This window comes from Trematomus bernacchii, unplaced genomic scaffold (genome assembly GCF_902827165.1).
Source record: "Trematomus bernacchii unplaced genomic scaffold, fTreBer1.1, whole genome shotgun sequence".
Lineage (NCBI taxonomy): Eukaryota > Metazoa > Chordata > Actinopteri > Perciformes > Nototheniidae > Trematomus > Trematomus bernacchii.
Window position 1 is genome coordinate 1,024,536 of NW_022987618.1, and position 16,778 is coordinate 1,041,313.

At 43.6% G+C, this 16,778-nt stretch overlaps 1 protein-coding gene across 1 annotated transcript in view; it reads left to right on the top strand.

Annotated features, from left to right (window-relative positions):
• Positions 1 to 16,778, top strand: part of LOC117484233 (protein NLRC3-like) — a gene marked incomplete at its 3' end in the record, with an annotated part of 61,531 nt that overhangs the window by 38,259 nt on the left and 6,494 nt on the right. The window contains 2 exon segments of the mRNA XM_034132697.1: positions 313 to 486; positions 2,921 to 3,091. Coding sequence (XP_033988588.1) covers positions 313 to 486; positions 2,921 to 3,091 — 345 coding nt within the window.

Below are 16,778 nucleotides of genomic sequence, written 5' to 3' on the forward strand. Positions count from 1 at the left end.
TCAGCCAATCAGAGACAGGCTCTGGATATATCTGAGACCTGTGATATATTGATGAGAAACAGTCTAATAGGGGACCTTTTAATTTATGTTTCTTTTGGTAACAGTCAGTGACAGCAGGAGCACAGACATGTGGTCAGATCACACTGACAACACATTCAACTCTACTATAATATATTATGATATATAATATAAAATGGACTAACAGCAAATCTCAATCAGAACATATGTCAAATATGTTTTCATCAAATGCTTCAAGTTAATATAATGTTTCCTCTTGTTTTAACACATGTTGTAATATATGTGTTATTATAGACTCACTTACTGTGGACTCTCAGAGACTGAATGTGAAGTCGTGGCCTCAGCTCTGAAGTCTGACCCCTCTCATCTGAGAGATCTGGACCTGAGTCAGAACCCTCTGAAGGATTCAGGAGTGGAGCTGCTGAGTTCTGGACTAAAGAGTCCAAACTGCAGATTGGAGGCTCTCAGGTCAGTTCACTGACTGCAGTTCATTCAGATCTGTTTGTGTTTATGATTTTCTGAATTTGAACAAATACATTTTAATTGTTATTTCTTCCATCTTTGCTAATGACTGCATATTGATCAGATTAACAAAGAGAAGGTGAATGTGTGAGGGAGAGTGTTTGAGCTTCCACAGACTCACTCTGTGCTCCATGAGTCAGTGGAGATGCTGTCAGTACTGATGATCTGTGAGGGAGATGAAGGAGTTGTTAAACATCTGATCAAAGTTAAAGATCCAGATTATCAGTGGATTGTTTCTGCATCATCTCTGACATTGAAACCCTGTTTAACTCTGAACAGATTATTAAACCTGGAGTTATTTCAAACAGGAACATTGTTTTCTAAAGTTATATCATGTTTTCTTTATTCAGACTGGGGCTCTGCAGTTTGTCAGAGATCAGCTGTTCTGCTCTGGCCTCAGCTCTGAAGTCCAACATCCATCTGAGAGATCTGGACCTGAGTGAGAACGCTCTGCAGGATTCAGGAGTGGAGCTGCTGAGAGATCTTGTGGAGATTCCAGACTGCAGACTGGAGGCTCTCAGGTCAGTTCACTGACTCTCTGTTACTGCTGGAGATCTCACATGTATAATTTGTTATTCAACTTAATATTTTACATATATATAACATCCATACGTTTGTAAATGTTGTTTTGTTCACATTTGTATTTCTCTCAATGTAGTCTGCAGTCATAACAGTAGATTGTTTCCTAAAGAAACTATTATTCTTCCACTGTTAGTTGTTAAAGTAAATGTATGTTTTCTTTAGTAAATGGTCTGAATAAAGAAGGTCCTCTGAACTAATATTACGTCTGACAGTGGTGCTGGGCAGGACAGGACAGTGGTGCTGTTCTCACAGAATCAGCCCTTGCAAAAACAGAGCTAAAAAAGTGCAAATTGAGCAAAATGAGGCATGGCTAAAATGCATGATCAGTTTGGTATTTTGAAAAAAAAAAAGTATAAATATGCCTTATATAGGTATGGTCCTACACTATATTATTAAAATATAGCATGATAGGTCCACTTTAATGAACAAAGTGTAATCTGTACTTGGTCAGGGACAGGAAAGAGCACAGACAAATTATCATTTTAAAATCTGTATTTCTCAAAGAATTATAAACAAATGCAACAACAACAATATCTGAGTAGTACGCTACTGTTTGGAAATAACTTAGAATTTGACAAAATAGAATAAATACCAAAATATATCTTCTTTGAAAATAAAGATTTCTCTGCATACTTTCTGCACTACTATCCAGTAAATATAAGAACACATGCACATGTTCATTAAATAAGACATCTGGATGCCCAAACAAATGAGGATGTAACAGAGAAAAGAGCAAGTAACAAAATGGGGCATATTTAGTGTAACCTCTACAAATGGAACAACATATATGTTAAATAAAAGTGATACCCAAAGTATCTCCACATTACAGATGGAGCATTATTTTTGGCCACCAATGAACCTGAAAAGGATATTGCATTGTTTTTGTTACTTTCATTGCTATTGTTTACATTTCTTAAGTGTAATTTAACTCAACTTCCTGTTTTATTTAGACATGCTTTTATTTAGAAGGCGACTTTGCGCTATTAACAGGAAGCTACTGTTCCCAAAGAAAAAAACTTGACGGAGATGAACGGAGATAAAGTACAGACATTAACAGAGATATCTACATTTAAATACGGTGATATCAAAAGAAAAAGTTTACATGAAAGTATTAGCAAGAGGCACAAGGTTAGTGTTAACTAATATAAACATGTGTCCTGATTCGTTCATACTGTTTTATAACTTTACGGTTCACTTGTTTAATAGTATGCTAAAGTGATGCTCATATGGATGAAGCTTAACTGTAGTTGTTGTTTTGTGTATTTGTGTTGCTCTTACGTTGATTTTTGGAGTTTTTAATAAATGAGAAATCATCTGTCAAGTGTACGGCCATCTTTCGGAGGGATATGCTACACTTGGTGTTCCGGTTTCCTGTTGTTAGCATTCCAGCTTCACAGTAGCATGCAGCTAGCACGTTCTTGTGTGTGTAGTTAAATGGAAAATAAAGTGTGGAGTTCCATATTAAACACACCGCCTCCGACTCCCATTCATCGGCTCTACACCATGCACATTTTATATTTAATTAAATCGCAGCCTATTGCGGTTATGTAATCGCAAAAGCTGATATTGCGATTCGATCAATCGTGCAGCCCTAGTTCCCAATCATTTAGATGTGTTTTCACAGATAATAAACAGAAGGCTGATATAAAGATGATCCTCAATAACAGAATGACGGTCACTGTTATTCAGGGAAAGATCATTGATTAGGACGCAGTAATGATGAGCTGCACATTTCAGACCTGAACATCTGATTGGATTATAAACTGATTTTTATCCTCATCATGTTTTCTTCATTCAGACTGACGAACTGCAGGTTGTCAGAGATCAGCTGTTCTGCTCTGGCCTCAGCTCTGAAGTCCAACATCCATCTGAGAGAGCTGGACCTGAGTGACAACGCTCTGCAGGATTCAGGAGTGGAGCTGCTGAGGGATCTTCTGGAGAGTCCAGATTGCAGACTGGAGACTCTCAGGTCAGTTCACTCACTCTCTGTTACTGCTGGAGATCTCACACGTTTCATTAGTTATTTAGTGGGAATGCTGATACAGCATTCCAACTATATGTTATTCTACGGACAACATTTTTATTATTCCGCCGGAATTTTGCACCTCTTCTCCTCCTGCGTTCAACATCGCAGAAACTCCTGTTGTGGCGATCCAGTACTCACAACAGGAAAGAATGAAAAGAGAGGAATCAATGAAACACAAACACAGAAATAGTTGAGATTAATCATTATTATTTAGTTGCGCACCACCAAACAACAATGGGGAAACATTACCTGCTCTCAAGCAATCATACAGCAATGCTCCCACGAACACAAGACAACACAGGGCGATATAGGTTTCCTAAATGACACACGAACATGTTCCCTAATCATGTTTAACGCACACACATTGTCAGGTCTCCTAAACTTGGACATGTTCCAGATGTCGAAAGGTCATCATCTTATGACTTCTTTAGGGGTCTTGCAGGATATGAATTATCCAATTAACAAACTATATAAACGTCTGCACATGAGCGCACATACATTTCTTCCATAAACTAACACTTAACTGTATTATATCTAAATGTAGCCGTTTTGCATTTCCTTTGAGCTTGGCGTCAGCTCACTTAACGTAATAATTAGCAAAAAGACGATTCTATGGAAACTGTAATTCAATAACATACCTAGTTACTATGACTAGTGTTAAGGAATAATTCTTCTAGATATCTAACCTTTTGCTCTGTGACGTTTTATGATCTACTCTGACGTCTGTTATCTCCTTTAAGGAAAGGCATTGGTGCCATATGTGTTGTTGTTACCAGTTTGTGACCGGTCAACTTGTCTGGCACGAAGGGTAATTGTTGTGAGAACGCTGAGGCACTTCTTTATCGGTGTTTGTGGACTCTAAGGTGTGAAATCTTTGAGGCCATAAGTGTCGGACGCAAGTGATTCAGTGTTCCCAGCTGTTTAGTCTACTCCTTCAGAGATGTTGATTACTCTCTGTGAACCAGTTAAAAGGTCTAACATAGAGAGAGGCTCTTCAGAATTGACGTGTCAACTCTCCTGTGAAGTCAGACCCTCTGACTCGTGATTTGTGATGTGAATCCTCCAGCCGATACTCTGAATAAACCCATCAGTGTTTGACATCAAAAGCTCCAACTCTCACCGTGTCTCCTTCCTGAGTCGGTGACTCCCACTGCATTGCTACACAGAAGTTTCCCCCACAACTAGGTCCAAGATTGATATAACACTCCGTTCAAACATCAAAACGTTCAGCTCGGTCGGGAATCGATGGCTATCATTTTGATTATTCATAACTTTCATAATTCCAGAGATACATCCTATAATTCATCACATTTTTAACCATTGAAGTCAATGGAGAAAATCTTCAGACTTGAACAATCTTCATGTGACTTCAACTGCTAACTCTTCATTCATACTTTCACTCAGAAACCTCATTCCAACTTTAAAATGTTACACATCTTTCTGACATTATTCGTGTAACACAACTTTTAAATCTTACTTTTAGAGATATTAAACATTGTTCAGACCTTGGTAAAGAGGCTTTCTTCAGATTTTAACATTAACTAGAGTGCGTGATGTCACAGCTAGAGGGTAAGATATCTTGAAATTTGCCTTCATATTTTTTTTTTAAACTGCCTTAATTCCCAAACCCTCCATTCCTGAGACATAATTATTCATGACAAACGTAGGAAAACATCTCGTAGCTTGAAAAATGACAAATAATTAGGCAAAAATAATTAAACAAAATGCCTCTTGAGGGCATGAAGTGACAAAAACTTTCAACATGTCTCCATTAAAACCCATTGTAATTTCAGGCTGATATTTCCTCACAGCAGCAGCCGCACACCTTTAGTTAAACTGCCAAAAAGGCCACATTATTAACCCGAAAGTACACAAACATTACACTTCAGATACTCAACTTCCTTGACATGCTTCACGTTTTGAAATTTCACAGATATTTGTTATGGTTCTTCCACAAAACGTTCACATGTAAGAGGTTTATCTCTCATTCAGAACAATGCAAACCTTTGATCTCTACAGAGCTCATTAGCTCAACTATAAACACCTGTGTAATGGAACACGATGATGTCATCACTCCAACTGACAGCAGTCAGTTCTATTTCATACTTACTGACCGCCAGAGGCGGTGCTTTAGCACTGGATATCTTCTGTCTCGCGCATGCGTAGGTCGAATATTTATATCAACAAAGTCACGTGTGACCCCGTATGACACCGGAAGGTATAAGTTCCGGCGCTGTCAACGGGCTCAGTCCTTTTTCATCTTCTCGCTGCGTAGGTTACTACTTATGAGTAGAAGCCAAGCTAAGCTTACTGAAAATTGGGATTCTAGCTCATCGCTACCTGTAGCCTTGCGATCGTTTGATCGGAGCTGCGGGCTAGGAAAAACGCTCGCCCTCCAAAGGCTGCGACGAGCTGTCCGTCCTCCCAAGGGAGGGGACCGTGGTGTTCACCGCCCGGACCCCAGGAGCTCCGGACCGGTAAAGAGCGGACGCTCCTGCACACAGCCGGTGAGACCGCTACCAATTATTGCTGATTGTGCTATATCTATATACTCTCAAACTAATGAGATAATTGTGTACAAATTAACCGAGGGCTCTCGCTAATTTGTTACTGTTACCTGTACTATCATCCAGTTAGCCGAGTGCTCCCGCTGAAAGCTAACTTTCTACTGCGCTAGTGAAGAGAGCGTCTCCGCCCTCCTCCTCACTACATACTTTTGGTTCTTTACCTGTACTATCATCCAGTTAGCTGAGTGCTCCCGCTGAAAGCTAACTTTCTACTGCACTAGTGAAGGGAGCGTCTCCGCCCTCCTCCTCACTACATACTTTTGGTTCTTTACCTGTACTATCATCCAGTTAGCTGAGTGCTCCCGGTGAAAGCTAACTTTCTACTGCACTAGTGAAGGGAGCGTCTCCGCCCTCCTCCTCACTACATACTTTTGGTTCTTTACCTATACTATCATCCAGTTAGCTGAGTGCTCCCGCTGAAAGCTAACTTTCTACTGCACTAGTGAAGGGAGCGTCTCCGCCCTCCTCCTCACTACATACTTTTGGTTCTTTACCTATACTATCATCCAGTTAGCTGAGTGCTCCCGCTGAAAGCTAACTTTCTACTGCACTAGTGAAGGGAGCGTCTCCGCCCTCCTCCTCACTATACTTTTGGTTCTTTACCTGTACTATCATCCAGTTAGCTGAGGGCTCCCGCTGAAAGCTAACTTTCTACTGCACTAGTGAAGGGAGCGTCTCCGCCCCCCCTTTCACTGCATACATTGGTTCCTTGCCTGTTCTATCGTCCAGTTAGCTGAGTGTTTTCGTTCAAACTAACTGTTACGGCGTTAGTGAAGGGAGCGTCTCCGCCCCCCCCTCTCACTACATACAATTGTTTCTTTACCTGTTCTATCATCCAGTTAAGCTGAGTGTTTTCGTTCAAGTTAACTGTTACGGCGCGAGTGAAGGGAGCGTCTCCGCCCCCCTCTCACCGCATACATTGTTTCTTTACCTATTCTATCGTCCAGTTAAGCTGAGTGGTTTCATTCAAGCTAACTGTTACGGTGCTAGTGAAGGGAGCGTCTCCGCCCCCTCTCACAGCTCACAATTAGTTCCTGTTCTATCCTCCAGTTAGCCGAGTACTCTCGCTCAAAGCTAACTTGCTACAGTGCTAGTGAGGGAGTGTCTTCGCTCCCCTCTCACGGCGCACAATTGGTTATTTTATTTAATCGTTTATTTGACAGGGACAATGCACTGTAATGAACACTTAAAACATTTAAAGGTGTCAAACGTAACAGTGCCAGATTTAGCTTTGAGCTATTTTCCATTCTCTCACATAAAACATTAAGGAAATTACTTTTTACAAACAGGGTAAAAAAAATATATATATATATATATATATATATATATACATGATATGCAAAGAGTGGCAATGACACATAAAGTGTTCCATCCTCCAGTTAACTGAGTGCTCTCGCTCAAAGTTAACTTGCTACAGCGCTAGTGAAGAGAGTGAATCCGCTCCCCTCTCCCTGCACACAGTTGGATGCCCGTTCCAGCCTTCAGTTAGCAGAGTGCTCTCGCTTAGGCTAACTCGCTACGGCACTAGTGGAGAGAGTATTCCGCTCTCCTCTCACGGCATAAACCCATTAACTGACTTCATTTTTTCTCACTCCAGTTAGCAGAGTGCTCACGCTCAAGCTAACTACTATTGTGCTCACTCCCCTCCACGGCATATTTGTTTCCTGGCCAGTTATTTACAGGCAGCTGAGTGCTCTAGCTATCGCTAGGTCTAACGGCTCTAACACCTGTATGGCTCCTCTTTAACCAGAGGATGGCCATGACCTTTGCCCCTCTTGTCTTGGCCTCGAGCATCTGAGGGAGGGCCTTTCGGAGGACCCGTGCATGAATTGCACCATCATGCCTCGTGCGGTAAGAGCTGCCGAGGTTGAACTACTGACTGAGGGTGGCCTTCCCCCCCGCACAGTCGACTCCAGCCCAACCTACCCATCCTAGGCGTTGGGCCGCAGAGGCTGCGGGTGCACCGCCCAAGAAGAGGACTAAGCCTGATAGGCTGTCCTCCAGGGTGGACCTACTCACTACTGAGCTAGCCCAGATGAGGTCACTCCTCTTGGCTCTCCATTCCCGAAACAGCGCCTGCCAGTGCGTTCTTTAGGCGCACTCCGGCACCCGCCACCCGCACTGTTCCTCCCTCTTGTGAGTATCTGAGGGAGTTACATGCATGCTGGAGGGACACTAAGGCTCTTTACAGTCTTACGTCCGATGGCCGAGCCTTGGTAGCCATGCAGGATGCGGCAAGAGTTGGCCTTGACCACACGCCGGCTGTTGAGCCTACCATTGCTTCCCTCATAGTTTCCCCTGACGAAGCCCTGAGGTCGGAGGCCAGGTGCCCTCGACTCCAATGTCGGGTCACTGATGACCTGCTCACTAAGGTTTACGATGCAGCGGCGCGCATGGGCCGTGTAGGCACCTCATGCTCGCCCTCTCAGCTTCCCTGCAGCAGGATGCTCTTAGCGCTTCCTTAAATCAAGGGTACAAGCTTCAGTTCCGACGCTGGCCCCAGTCTTCAGCCGGGTCAAAATGACCACCATAAGCGACCCGGCAAAATAAATCGCCCTAAACCAGGAGCTGTCAGTCCTCCTTGCCAAGGGTGCAATCGAGCCTGTGGACCCCATCTCACAGCCCGGGCTTCTACGCGACCTACTTCCTTGTAAGGAAGAAAGGCGGTGGACTTCGCCCAATCCTCGATCTGAGGAGACTCAACAAGTTCCTAAGGATTTTAACTTTCCATGTGCTGAGCACAGCGGACGTTCTTCGTACCGTGGCCAGGGGGGAATGGTTCACGTCCGTCGACTTGAAGGACGCTTATTGTCATGTGCCTATTGTGCCTCATCACAGGCAGTTTCTTCGCTTTGCCTTCAGAGGTCGTCATTTCCAGTTCAGGGTGCTCCCATTTGGACTCTCCCTCTCTTGGACGACTGGTTAATCTGTGCACCATCCCGGTTACAGACGATCCAGGACACGGCTCTCCTTCTCTCTCATGTCGCCCGGCTAGGCCTCAAGGTGAACATGGAGAGGAGTTGTCGGAACCCCTCTCAGAGCCTAACCTTCATTGGGGTGGCTCTGGACTCAGTCACTCAACCAGCGAAAACAGTGTTCTCGCCCCCGCTCCTGGTAGACGTGATGCTTTATTCTAGCAGCAGCCGACTGGATAAACCGTCCTGCTAAAACTTCTTGTTTTTTCCAGCTAGGTGAAGGCAGTGCTCTCGCTCCCGCTCCCTCTGCTGGTAACATGGGTGTAGTTACATCCCTTTTGTGTTCGGCGAGTAGGAGCGTTGCTCTACTCTTTCCGTTCAGCAGGTAGCTGGTGAAGGCTGTGTTGTCGCACCCCGCTCCCGCCTACGCTGCATCTGGCATTCGTTATTAACTCAACCAGTGAGGGCGGTGTTCTCGCCCCCGCTCCTGATAGACGCGCTGCTTCATTCTAGCAGCAGCTGCCTGGCTAGGCTGTCCTGTTAAACTTCCTTGTTTAACCCAGCTAGGTGCGGACCTGTCCATCTGCTGCACAGACTCTGCTGTGGGACGCCTTGGCGTCTCCCCAACAGGAAGGACCTCTTGTCTCAGTTGGAGGGTCGGATGTGGCACCCCGACCCCTGCCACCTCCAGCTGTGGGTCTGGCCACTGGGCCCGACCCACTGCTGAGCGACTGCATAGAGTCTGTCAGGAAGACTATTCTCAAATGCTAGGGACAACCTACTCGTAGGCAGTACGAAAACAGGTGGAAACTGTTTTTTGACTGGTGCCAAGGGCGAAATGAGGACCCAGCATATTGCTCGGTACCTACGACCCTTGAGTTCCTTCAGTCCCTCCTGGACGACGGCCGGTGTCCCGCTACCGTCAGGGTGTATGTGGCTGCTATATCAGCTCAACACGCAAGGGCTGACAACAGCACAGTGGGGAGCCATAGGCTGGTATCCCTCTTTTTAAAGGGGAGCTCTGAGGCTTCGCCCCCCGAATTTCCCAAGGGCCCCTACATGGGACCTGCCCTTGGTGCTGGATGCCCTATGCTTGCCTCCTGTTGAACCTTTGTTACAGGCAGAACTGAAGTGGCTCTCAGCTAAGACTGCTTTCCCTCTTGCCATCACCTCAGAAAAACGTGTAAGCGAGCTTCAGGCCTTGTCCGTGAACAGCTCGTGTCTGAGGTGGAACTCAGATGGCTCAGGTGTCACCTTATGGCCGAACACAGCGTTCCTCCCTAAGGTGCTGGCACGCTCTCATTTTAATCAGCCTATCCAGCTGGCACGGTTTGACCCCCCATCAGGAGAGGGGGAAGAGAGGTCGAGACTCCTATGCCCGGTGCGGGCCCTTAGAGCTTATGTCCAGACTACCGCTGACATGCGTCAGTCTGAGCAGCTCTTTGTGTGTTACGGTGGTCCTAGAAGGGACTGTGCGCTCTCAAAACAGCGCTTGTCCCACTGGATCGTGGACGTCATTGCCCAGGCATACAAGGCGAATGACCGTCCCTTGCCACCTAGAGTAAAGTGCCACTCTACCAGGAGTGTCTCCACATCATGGGCGACCTGGAGAGGTGTGCCCCTGGAGGACATATGTGCTGCGGCCACATGGGCATCTCCGAGCACATTCGCCAGATATTACAGGGTGAATGTTGCCGCCCCTCACCCGCTGGGTGTGGTCCTCCTGCAGAGTCCGTCTAGGCCATCCTTATAGGTGAGTATTCAGACTTCCTCGTGACTCTGTTGATATAGGTCATCCAGTGCTAAAGCACCGCCTCTGGCGGTCAGTAAGTATGAAATAGAACGATAGTTACGTATGTAACTACGGTTCTATGAATACTGGATGACCGCCAGAGTTCTTGGTCACTCGGAATTTCGTGTTTCTGCGAGAAGATTCCAAAGGACTGAGCCCGTTGACAGCACCGGAACTTATACCTTCCGGTGTCATACGGGGTCACACGTGACTTTGTTGATATAAATATTCGACCTACGCATGCGCGAGACAGAAGATATCCAGTGCTAAAGCACCGCCTCTGGCGGTCATCCAGTATTCATAGAACCGTAGTTACATACGTAACTATCGTTCTAACTGTTCATTTCATACTCACACACACACACACACACACACACACACACACACACACACACACACACACACACACACACACACACACACACACACACACACACACACACACACACACACACACACACACACACACACACACTCTCTCTCTCTGTCTCTCACACACAATGTTCCAAACGGCCCAAAACTTCACAGGTTTGGTAACGATGCAGCCATCAACGCATCTAAGCATATTATGGGGTGTCATCAAATGCCGTTGCCATGGCGACAGACCACTCGCCATGAAACATGATGTCGCTGTAAGTCCAATGGACACCGTCCAATCGTCGTCCAATCTTCACTTGTATATCACCGGTCCATGCCTCAACAGCTCTACGCCAAATCTGAAATCTCACCATATGCCGTTTCCATGGGAAACGCATCCCTCGCCATAAAACACGATGTCCCTTTAACTCCTATGAAAATGTTAATAAAGTGCTCAAAATTCACATGTGTGCTAACAGTCCAGCCGTGAAGACATCTACGAGACAGTTTTGAGATTTCTTCAAATGCCGTCGCCATGGCAACACAATGCTCGCCATGAAACACGGTTTTCTCATAACTTCAGTGAAAATGCTTCAAACGGCCCAAAACTTCACAGGTGTGGTAACGATGCAGCCATCAACACATCTAAGCATATTATGGGGTGTCATCAAATGCCGTTGCCATGGCGACAGACCACTCGCCATGAAGCACGATGTCGCTGTAAGTCCAATGGGAACGGTCCGATCGTCCCCCAAACTTCGCTTGTATATCACCGGTCCAGCCCTCAACAGCTCTACGTCAATTATGGGGTTTCTTCAAATGCCGTTGCCATGGCAACACAATGCTCGCCATGAAACACGGTTTTCTCATAACTTCAGTGAAAATGTTCCAAACGGCCCAAAACTTCACAGGTTTGGTAACATGCAGCCATCAACACATCTAAGCGTATTATGCATAGACTGTATATATAAATGGACGTAGGGTCCGTGACGTCACCCATAGGATTCTGCAGAGTTGCCGAGAAGCCCTTAGTAGGCGGAGTCGGCCACTAACGGCTCGACAGTGGCGTCAGAGTTACACTCCCGCCTGCTCCAGCCTGCTCCAAATAAGGGCAAAGAGGCGGAGCCGAGGCGGGACCTCCTGCCTCCGGGCTGGAAGTTCCAGAGCTAGCTCATGCTACCAAGCTAAGCTAACATGCTCACTATCTGCACACTGCCGTCGCATTTTACGTTTCTAAGGTAAGCGGACATGAGACTATTCAGCAAAACTATAAATAATAATCTAAGTTGAGTTTTTAGCATAATACTTCAGAATCTTAAAATCCCTTAACGTTTGTATGCAATGTGCTAAATGCAACACTGGAATCAAGCAAATATTAATATGTTTGCATGACATTAGTTATTTATATTTTGCCATCACTTAATTATACGTTTAATACATTTAAGTTAAGCTAAGGTGCATGTGATGATAGCTAGTTAGTGCTCTTACCTGTGAGGCCTCCTCCAAACAGCATTATAACCAGACTGTATCATTAAAACTATAAGTACCAGTTCTAGATCCTTGACTTTAGACAAACAATTCAAAAAACAAAATGTATTTAAAGACCAATCTTTATTTGAAGGTGCCTCTTAACCTGAGATATTAGTTATACAGTAATAGTATTGACAATCTAAAAAAACTGAGCAACTCAACAGTCAACTTTATATTTCTTATTGTCTAAAGCAGGGGTCTCCAACCTTTCTTCATCTGAGAGCTACTTTGAAAAAATGAAAGTGGCCAAGAGCTACTTGCATCACATCGCTTACATTTATTCACATAGCCCTCATCAGTTGAATTAAGCTATACTTTTGTACACGTGTGAAATTGCAATACCTAAAGCTTATCAAAAATCTTAACTTCACATCAAGGTCCAAGAAAACGAAGATTTCTCACATATTATTATGGCCCACATAATAAGTACATCACTGAACATTCACATAAGTGTCCTTAATCACCATCTTACAAGCATTTCACTCTTTTGTTAGTGAGATGAATGGCACTGCATGCAGTCCACCATACAGGTGTATGCTGGACCCACTTAGGTTCACTCTAATAGAGTCATTTAAATGTTCATCAGTCGGTCTTGTTCTATATTTAGATTTCATTCATGTCAGAAAAAGCTGCTTCACAAAGGTTTGTAGAACAGAACCAAATAAAGCAGACATTTTCAGTGCTGCTTGGTGAATGTTCTATAGTTTTCTGGGTCTACAAGGCTCCAGAAATGTTGTGAGTTTTGCTGAGACTTAAGCTGAACATGATTTTGGAGATCTCCACAGGATTGACACTGAACAGTTGTTCAGCCATCTTTTTCTTCTTCTTCTTCTTCGTCTTGACATTAAATTATAAACCATAATAAATCAATTGTATAGGTCTAGCCTCCCTATATCTGTGTGTGAAAATGGTTCCATCCTCAAAAACAAAAAACTAATACTTCTGCAGTCTAGCTGCAGCTTCTAGCTACGGTCTTCTGTTAAAAAAAAGACACTGAATGTCTTGAATGTGGCATCACACACAGGACTTGAGTCTGAAAACAGCAGGAGTATTTACAACAGCATTATAAAAACTAAAATAGTGCATGTGGGTGCACACTTACATTCTCTGTCTTACTGTTACATAAATCCCATGAATGTATGAGATTAAGTTAGCTTCATCATATCTCAATCAGTGATTAAGTGAATAATAAAGTTTCTATCGGGTCACTATCAGCCTGTCACTCATTATTTTCAGGAGGGGGCGGGGCTTGGAGGAACGGAGAGGAGACGGTGATCGCGGAAGCTTTCCTCCTGCCTTCACAAACTTTACACAAGTATTTATCAACTGAAAATAGCAAGAGGACATTCATACTCTGCAATCCAAGACTTGATTAAATCCACCAAAAACCTGACATGACGATAACGAGTGTTTTTCAAAAAACACAAATCCCTCCCTGTGTGTCTCTGAGGCGCAGCGACAGGGCCTGATTCAGAGCGGGTCATTCTGCTGTTGGTTCTGGACTGGTGCTGGTGGAGAAAGCAGACTGCTCCGTGTGTGTTGTCGCTGTGCTGCTGTCACGTCTGTTCCTTGATCTCTGCATCACTGACCACTTGATATTCGTGTGACAGAAAAAATTCTAAAATAAAAAAACGTTATTGTCCAGCCGCGGCCGAAAAATCAATGAGCAACCTTACTACGCTATAATCGATAATCGAGCGGCGAGCTACTGAAAAGCTGCCCGCGAGCTACCGGTAGCTCGCGATCGACGTGTTGGAGAGCCCTGGTCTAAAGCATTTATTATTTTCATTTTTCCCCTCTCATATTCAGTGTGGATGGATTGAGACAGCGTGGTGTCCAGAGAGCTGCAGAGACTTCAGGGAGAAACCTCCGTGTGATGGACTGGTCTTAACATCTCATAACATCAGCTTTTAATTTTCCTATTGGATGTTTTTCTTGACCCTCAGAGAAAGAGGAGATGCTGAGTCGTGTCTTTCAGGCATGTCCTTTCCTAACAAAAATTACAGGAAACATAAAACATATTATGGCAGAACAAGTGTGTTATTTATGAAAGAGGTGAGTTTGTGTTTAGGGGCTGTAGATATAATTATTTTGTAATTGTCATGTTTTATTTTATTTCAACAGTGAGCTACAAAGACAATCAGATTATGAATGAACAGTATGAAATTCATCAACATTGAAATATATTTTATTATCAAAATAATATTTAACTGTTATTAAAACAAGCTTGCTCTGTTGTCTCACTGAAAGAATAACTTTTACCACGTTTTTACAGACAATATTGAGAGATAAATAGCAGTTGTCACTATGCGTTAAATATCTTTGCCTTCAATACCTTAAATTAGAAAGCTGACAGTCATATTGTTTGTTAACATCTAAATGTAACCCTTTGCATGGAAAAAACCCTCAACTTCACTGATGTGTAGGTGATCTAGTATTTAGTATTGTTTAATGGAATGTATATCAGTGTATTAAAGTCAATACTTCATTTATTTAAACCAATATCTTTCTTGATTCTTTGTACAGTATGAAAAAAGAGTATTTGTACCTGTGCTGAAGTTCACTGCTGTGAGGAGTCCAGTTCTGTCTCTCACTCTCTGGTCCAGCCTGTCTGCATAACCTGGAAACTTTAAACAAACAGATATATATGTAAAGTACCATGTGTACAAACAATATAACTTATTCTCTTTTGTTGAACATGTTGGATTGTGTATTGTCCGAGTTAAGGGCCTTTTTATTTTACTGTAACTTTGGAAGTTGTGTTACCAATGCTTACTATTTATTTGATACCAATTTGGTAATGCAATTAATAAAAACAACAAGGTTTGGGTTCGTTCTTCAGATGACTGTGATGTTAACGTGTAAGCTCAATAATGAAATCCAGCTCAACCAACCATATTGTAATATCTAAGTAATCATCTTGAAATATGACATTAATAATTGTAATATACACACATCTTATTGTGAGGTTGATTTCACATACACTACTTTGACGTTAGCTTGTCTACATACTTGAGCATAGCCAATTTAAATTAACCTTAGCGATGCATACAGTCCCTACCTACATAATAAAATATCTCTCTTAGTTACAAGGATGACCTTATTTTATCAACCTCAAACAGAAGCCGTTTGTTCTCCAGTATTATCCCACTTAACGCTTAACACTTGTCTATTTCGTTTTAACCTTTATATATACGGTCTATTTTTTTTTTTATTTTTTATTTAGCCTTTATTTATACAGGTTTAAAATCTCATTGAGACACAAGGTCTCATTTCCAAGAGAGACCTGTCAGTGGTAACACTACCACACAAAGTTACAGACAGACAGGACACCAAACACAGAGGCAACAACAAAATACAACATCGTAAAAAAAGCAGTCACCGAAATCCACACAGCAGTCAGTTAAAGCAGGTGCAAACACCCACAGATGATTTCTCCAGCTTTTTTAAAATTAGTTTAAAATCCGTGATGGGTATCAAACTGGTCAGCTTAAGTTCCTGCTGAAGTGTGTTCCAGGTCGAGGGGGCAGAGTATGATATGGCTTTTTTTCCAAGCACCGTGCGAACTGAGGGGACGGACAGAGTGATGTCATGTTGAGATCGTAGGCTATAGCTGTACTGTTTGTGTGATATGTAAGTGGATATGTAGAGGGGCAGCAGTCCAAGCATAGCGGTATAGATGAATTTGTACCAGTGCAGTGATCTGCGCATTGATAATGATGTCCAGTTGACTGAAGAGTACAGCGTGCAATGGTGTGTGAGGGGTTTACAGTTTGTTATGAACCTCAGAGCCCCATGGTAGACAGCGTGCAGTGGTGTGTGAGGGGATTACAGTTTGTTATGAACCTCAGAGCCCCATGGTAGACAGCGTGCAGTGGTGTGTGAGGGGGTTACAGTTTGTTATGAACCTCAGAGCCCCATGGTAGACAGCGTGCAGTGGTGTGTGAGGGGTTTACAGTTTGTTATGAACCTCAGAGCCCCATGGTAGACAGCGTGCAGTGGTGTGTGAGGGGGTTACAGTTTGTTATGAACCTCAGAGCCCCATGGTAGACAGCGTCCAGCAGATGAAGTGAGTGAGCTGAGGCGTTCATGTACACAACATCCCCGTAGTCCAAGAGCGGCAAAAATGTGGCAGCTACAAGCCGTTTCCTCGCACTTGTGGAGAAGCAGGCCTTATTTCTAAAAAAGAATCCCAGTTTTAATTTCAATTTCCTTAAGAGATTGTCAATATGCTGTTTGAAGCAGAGATTTTCATCTATAGTGATGCCTAAGTATCTGTAGGTGTTAACAGCTTCAATGGGGTTATGCTGTGCAGACATGATGCAGGGAAGAACAGTTGGTAACCTTTTCTTATTGGAAAACAACATGACTTTTGTCTTATCTGAGTTTAACACCAACCTAAGGTGGAACAGATGTGACTGAAAAGTGTCAAAAGCAGACTGCAGACGTTCAAAGGGCAACAGTGCTAG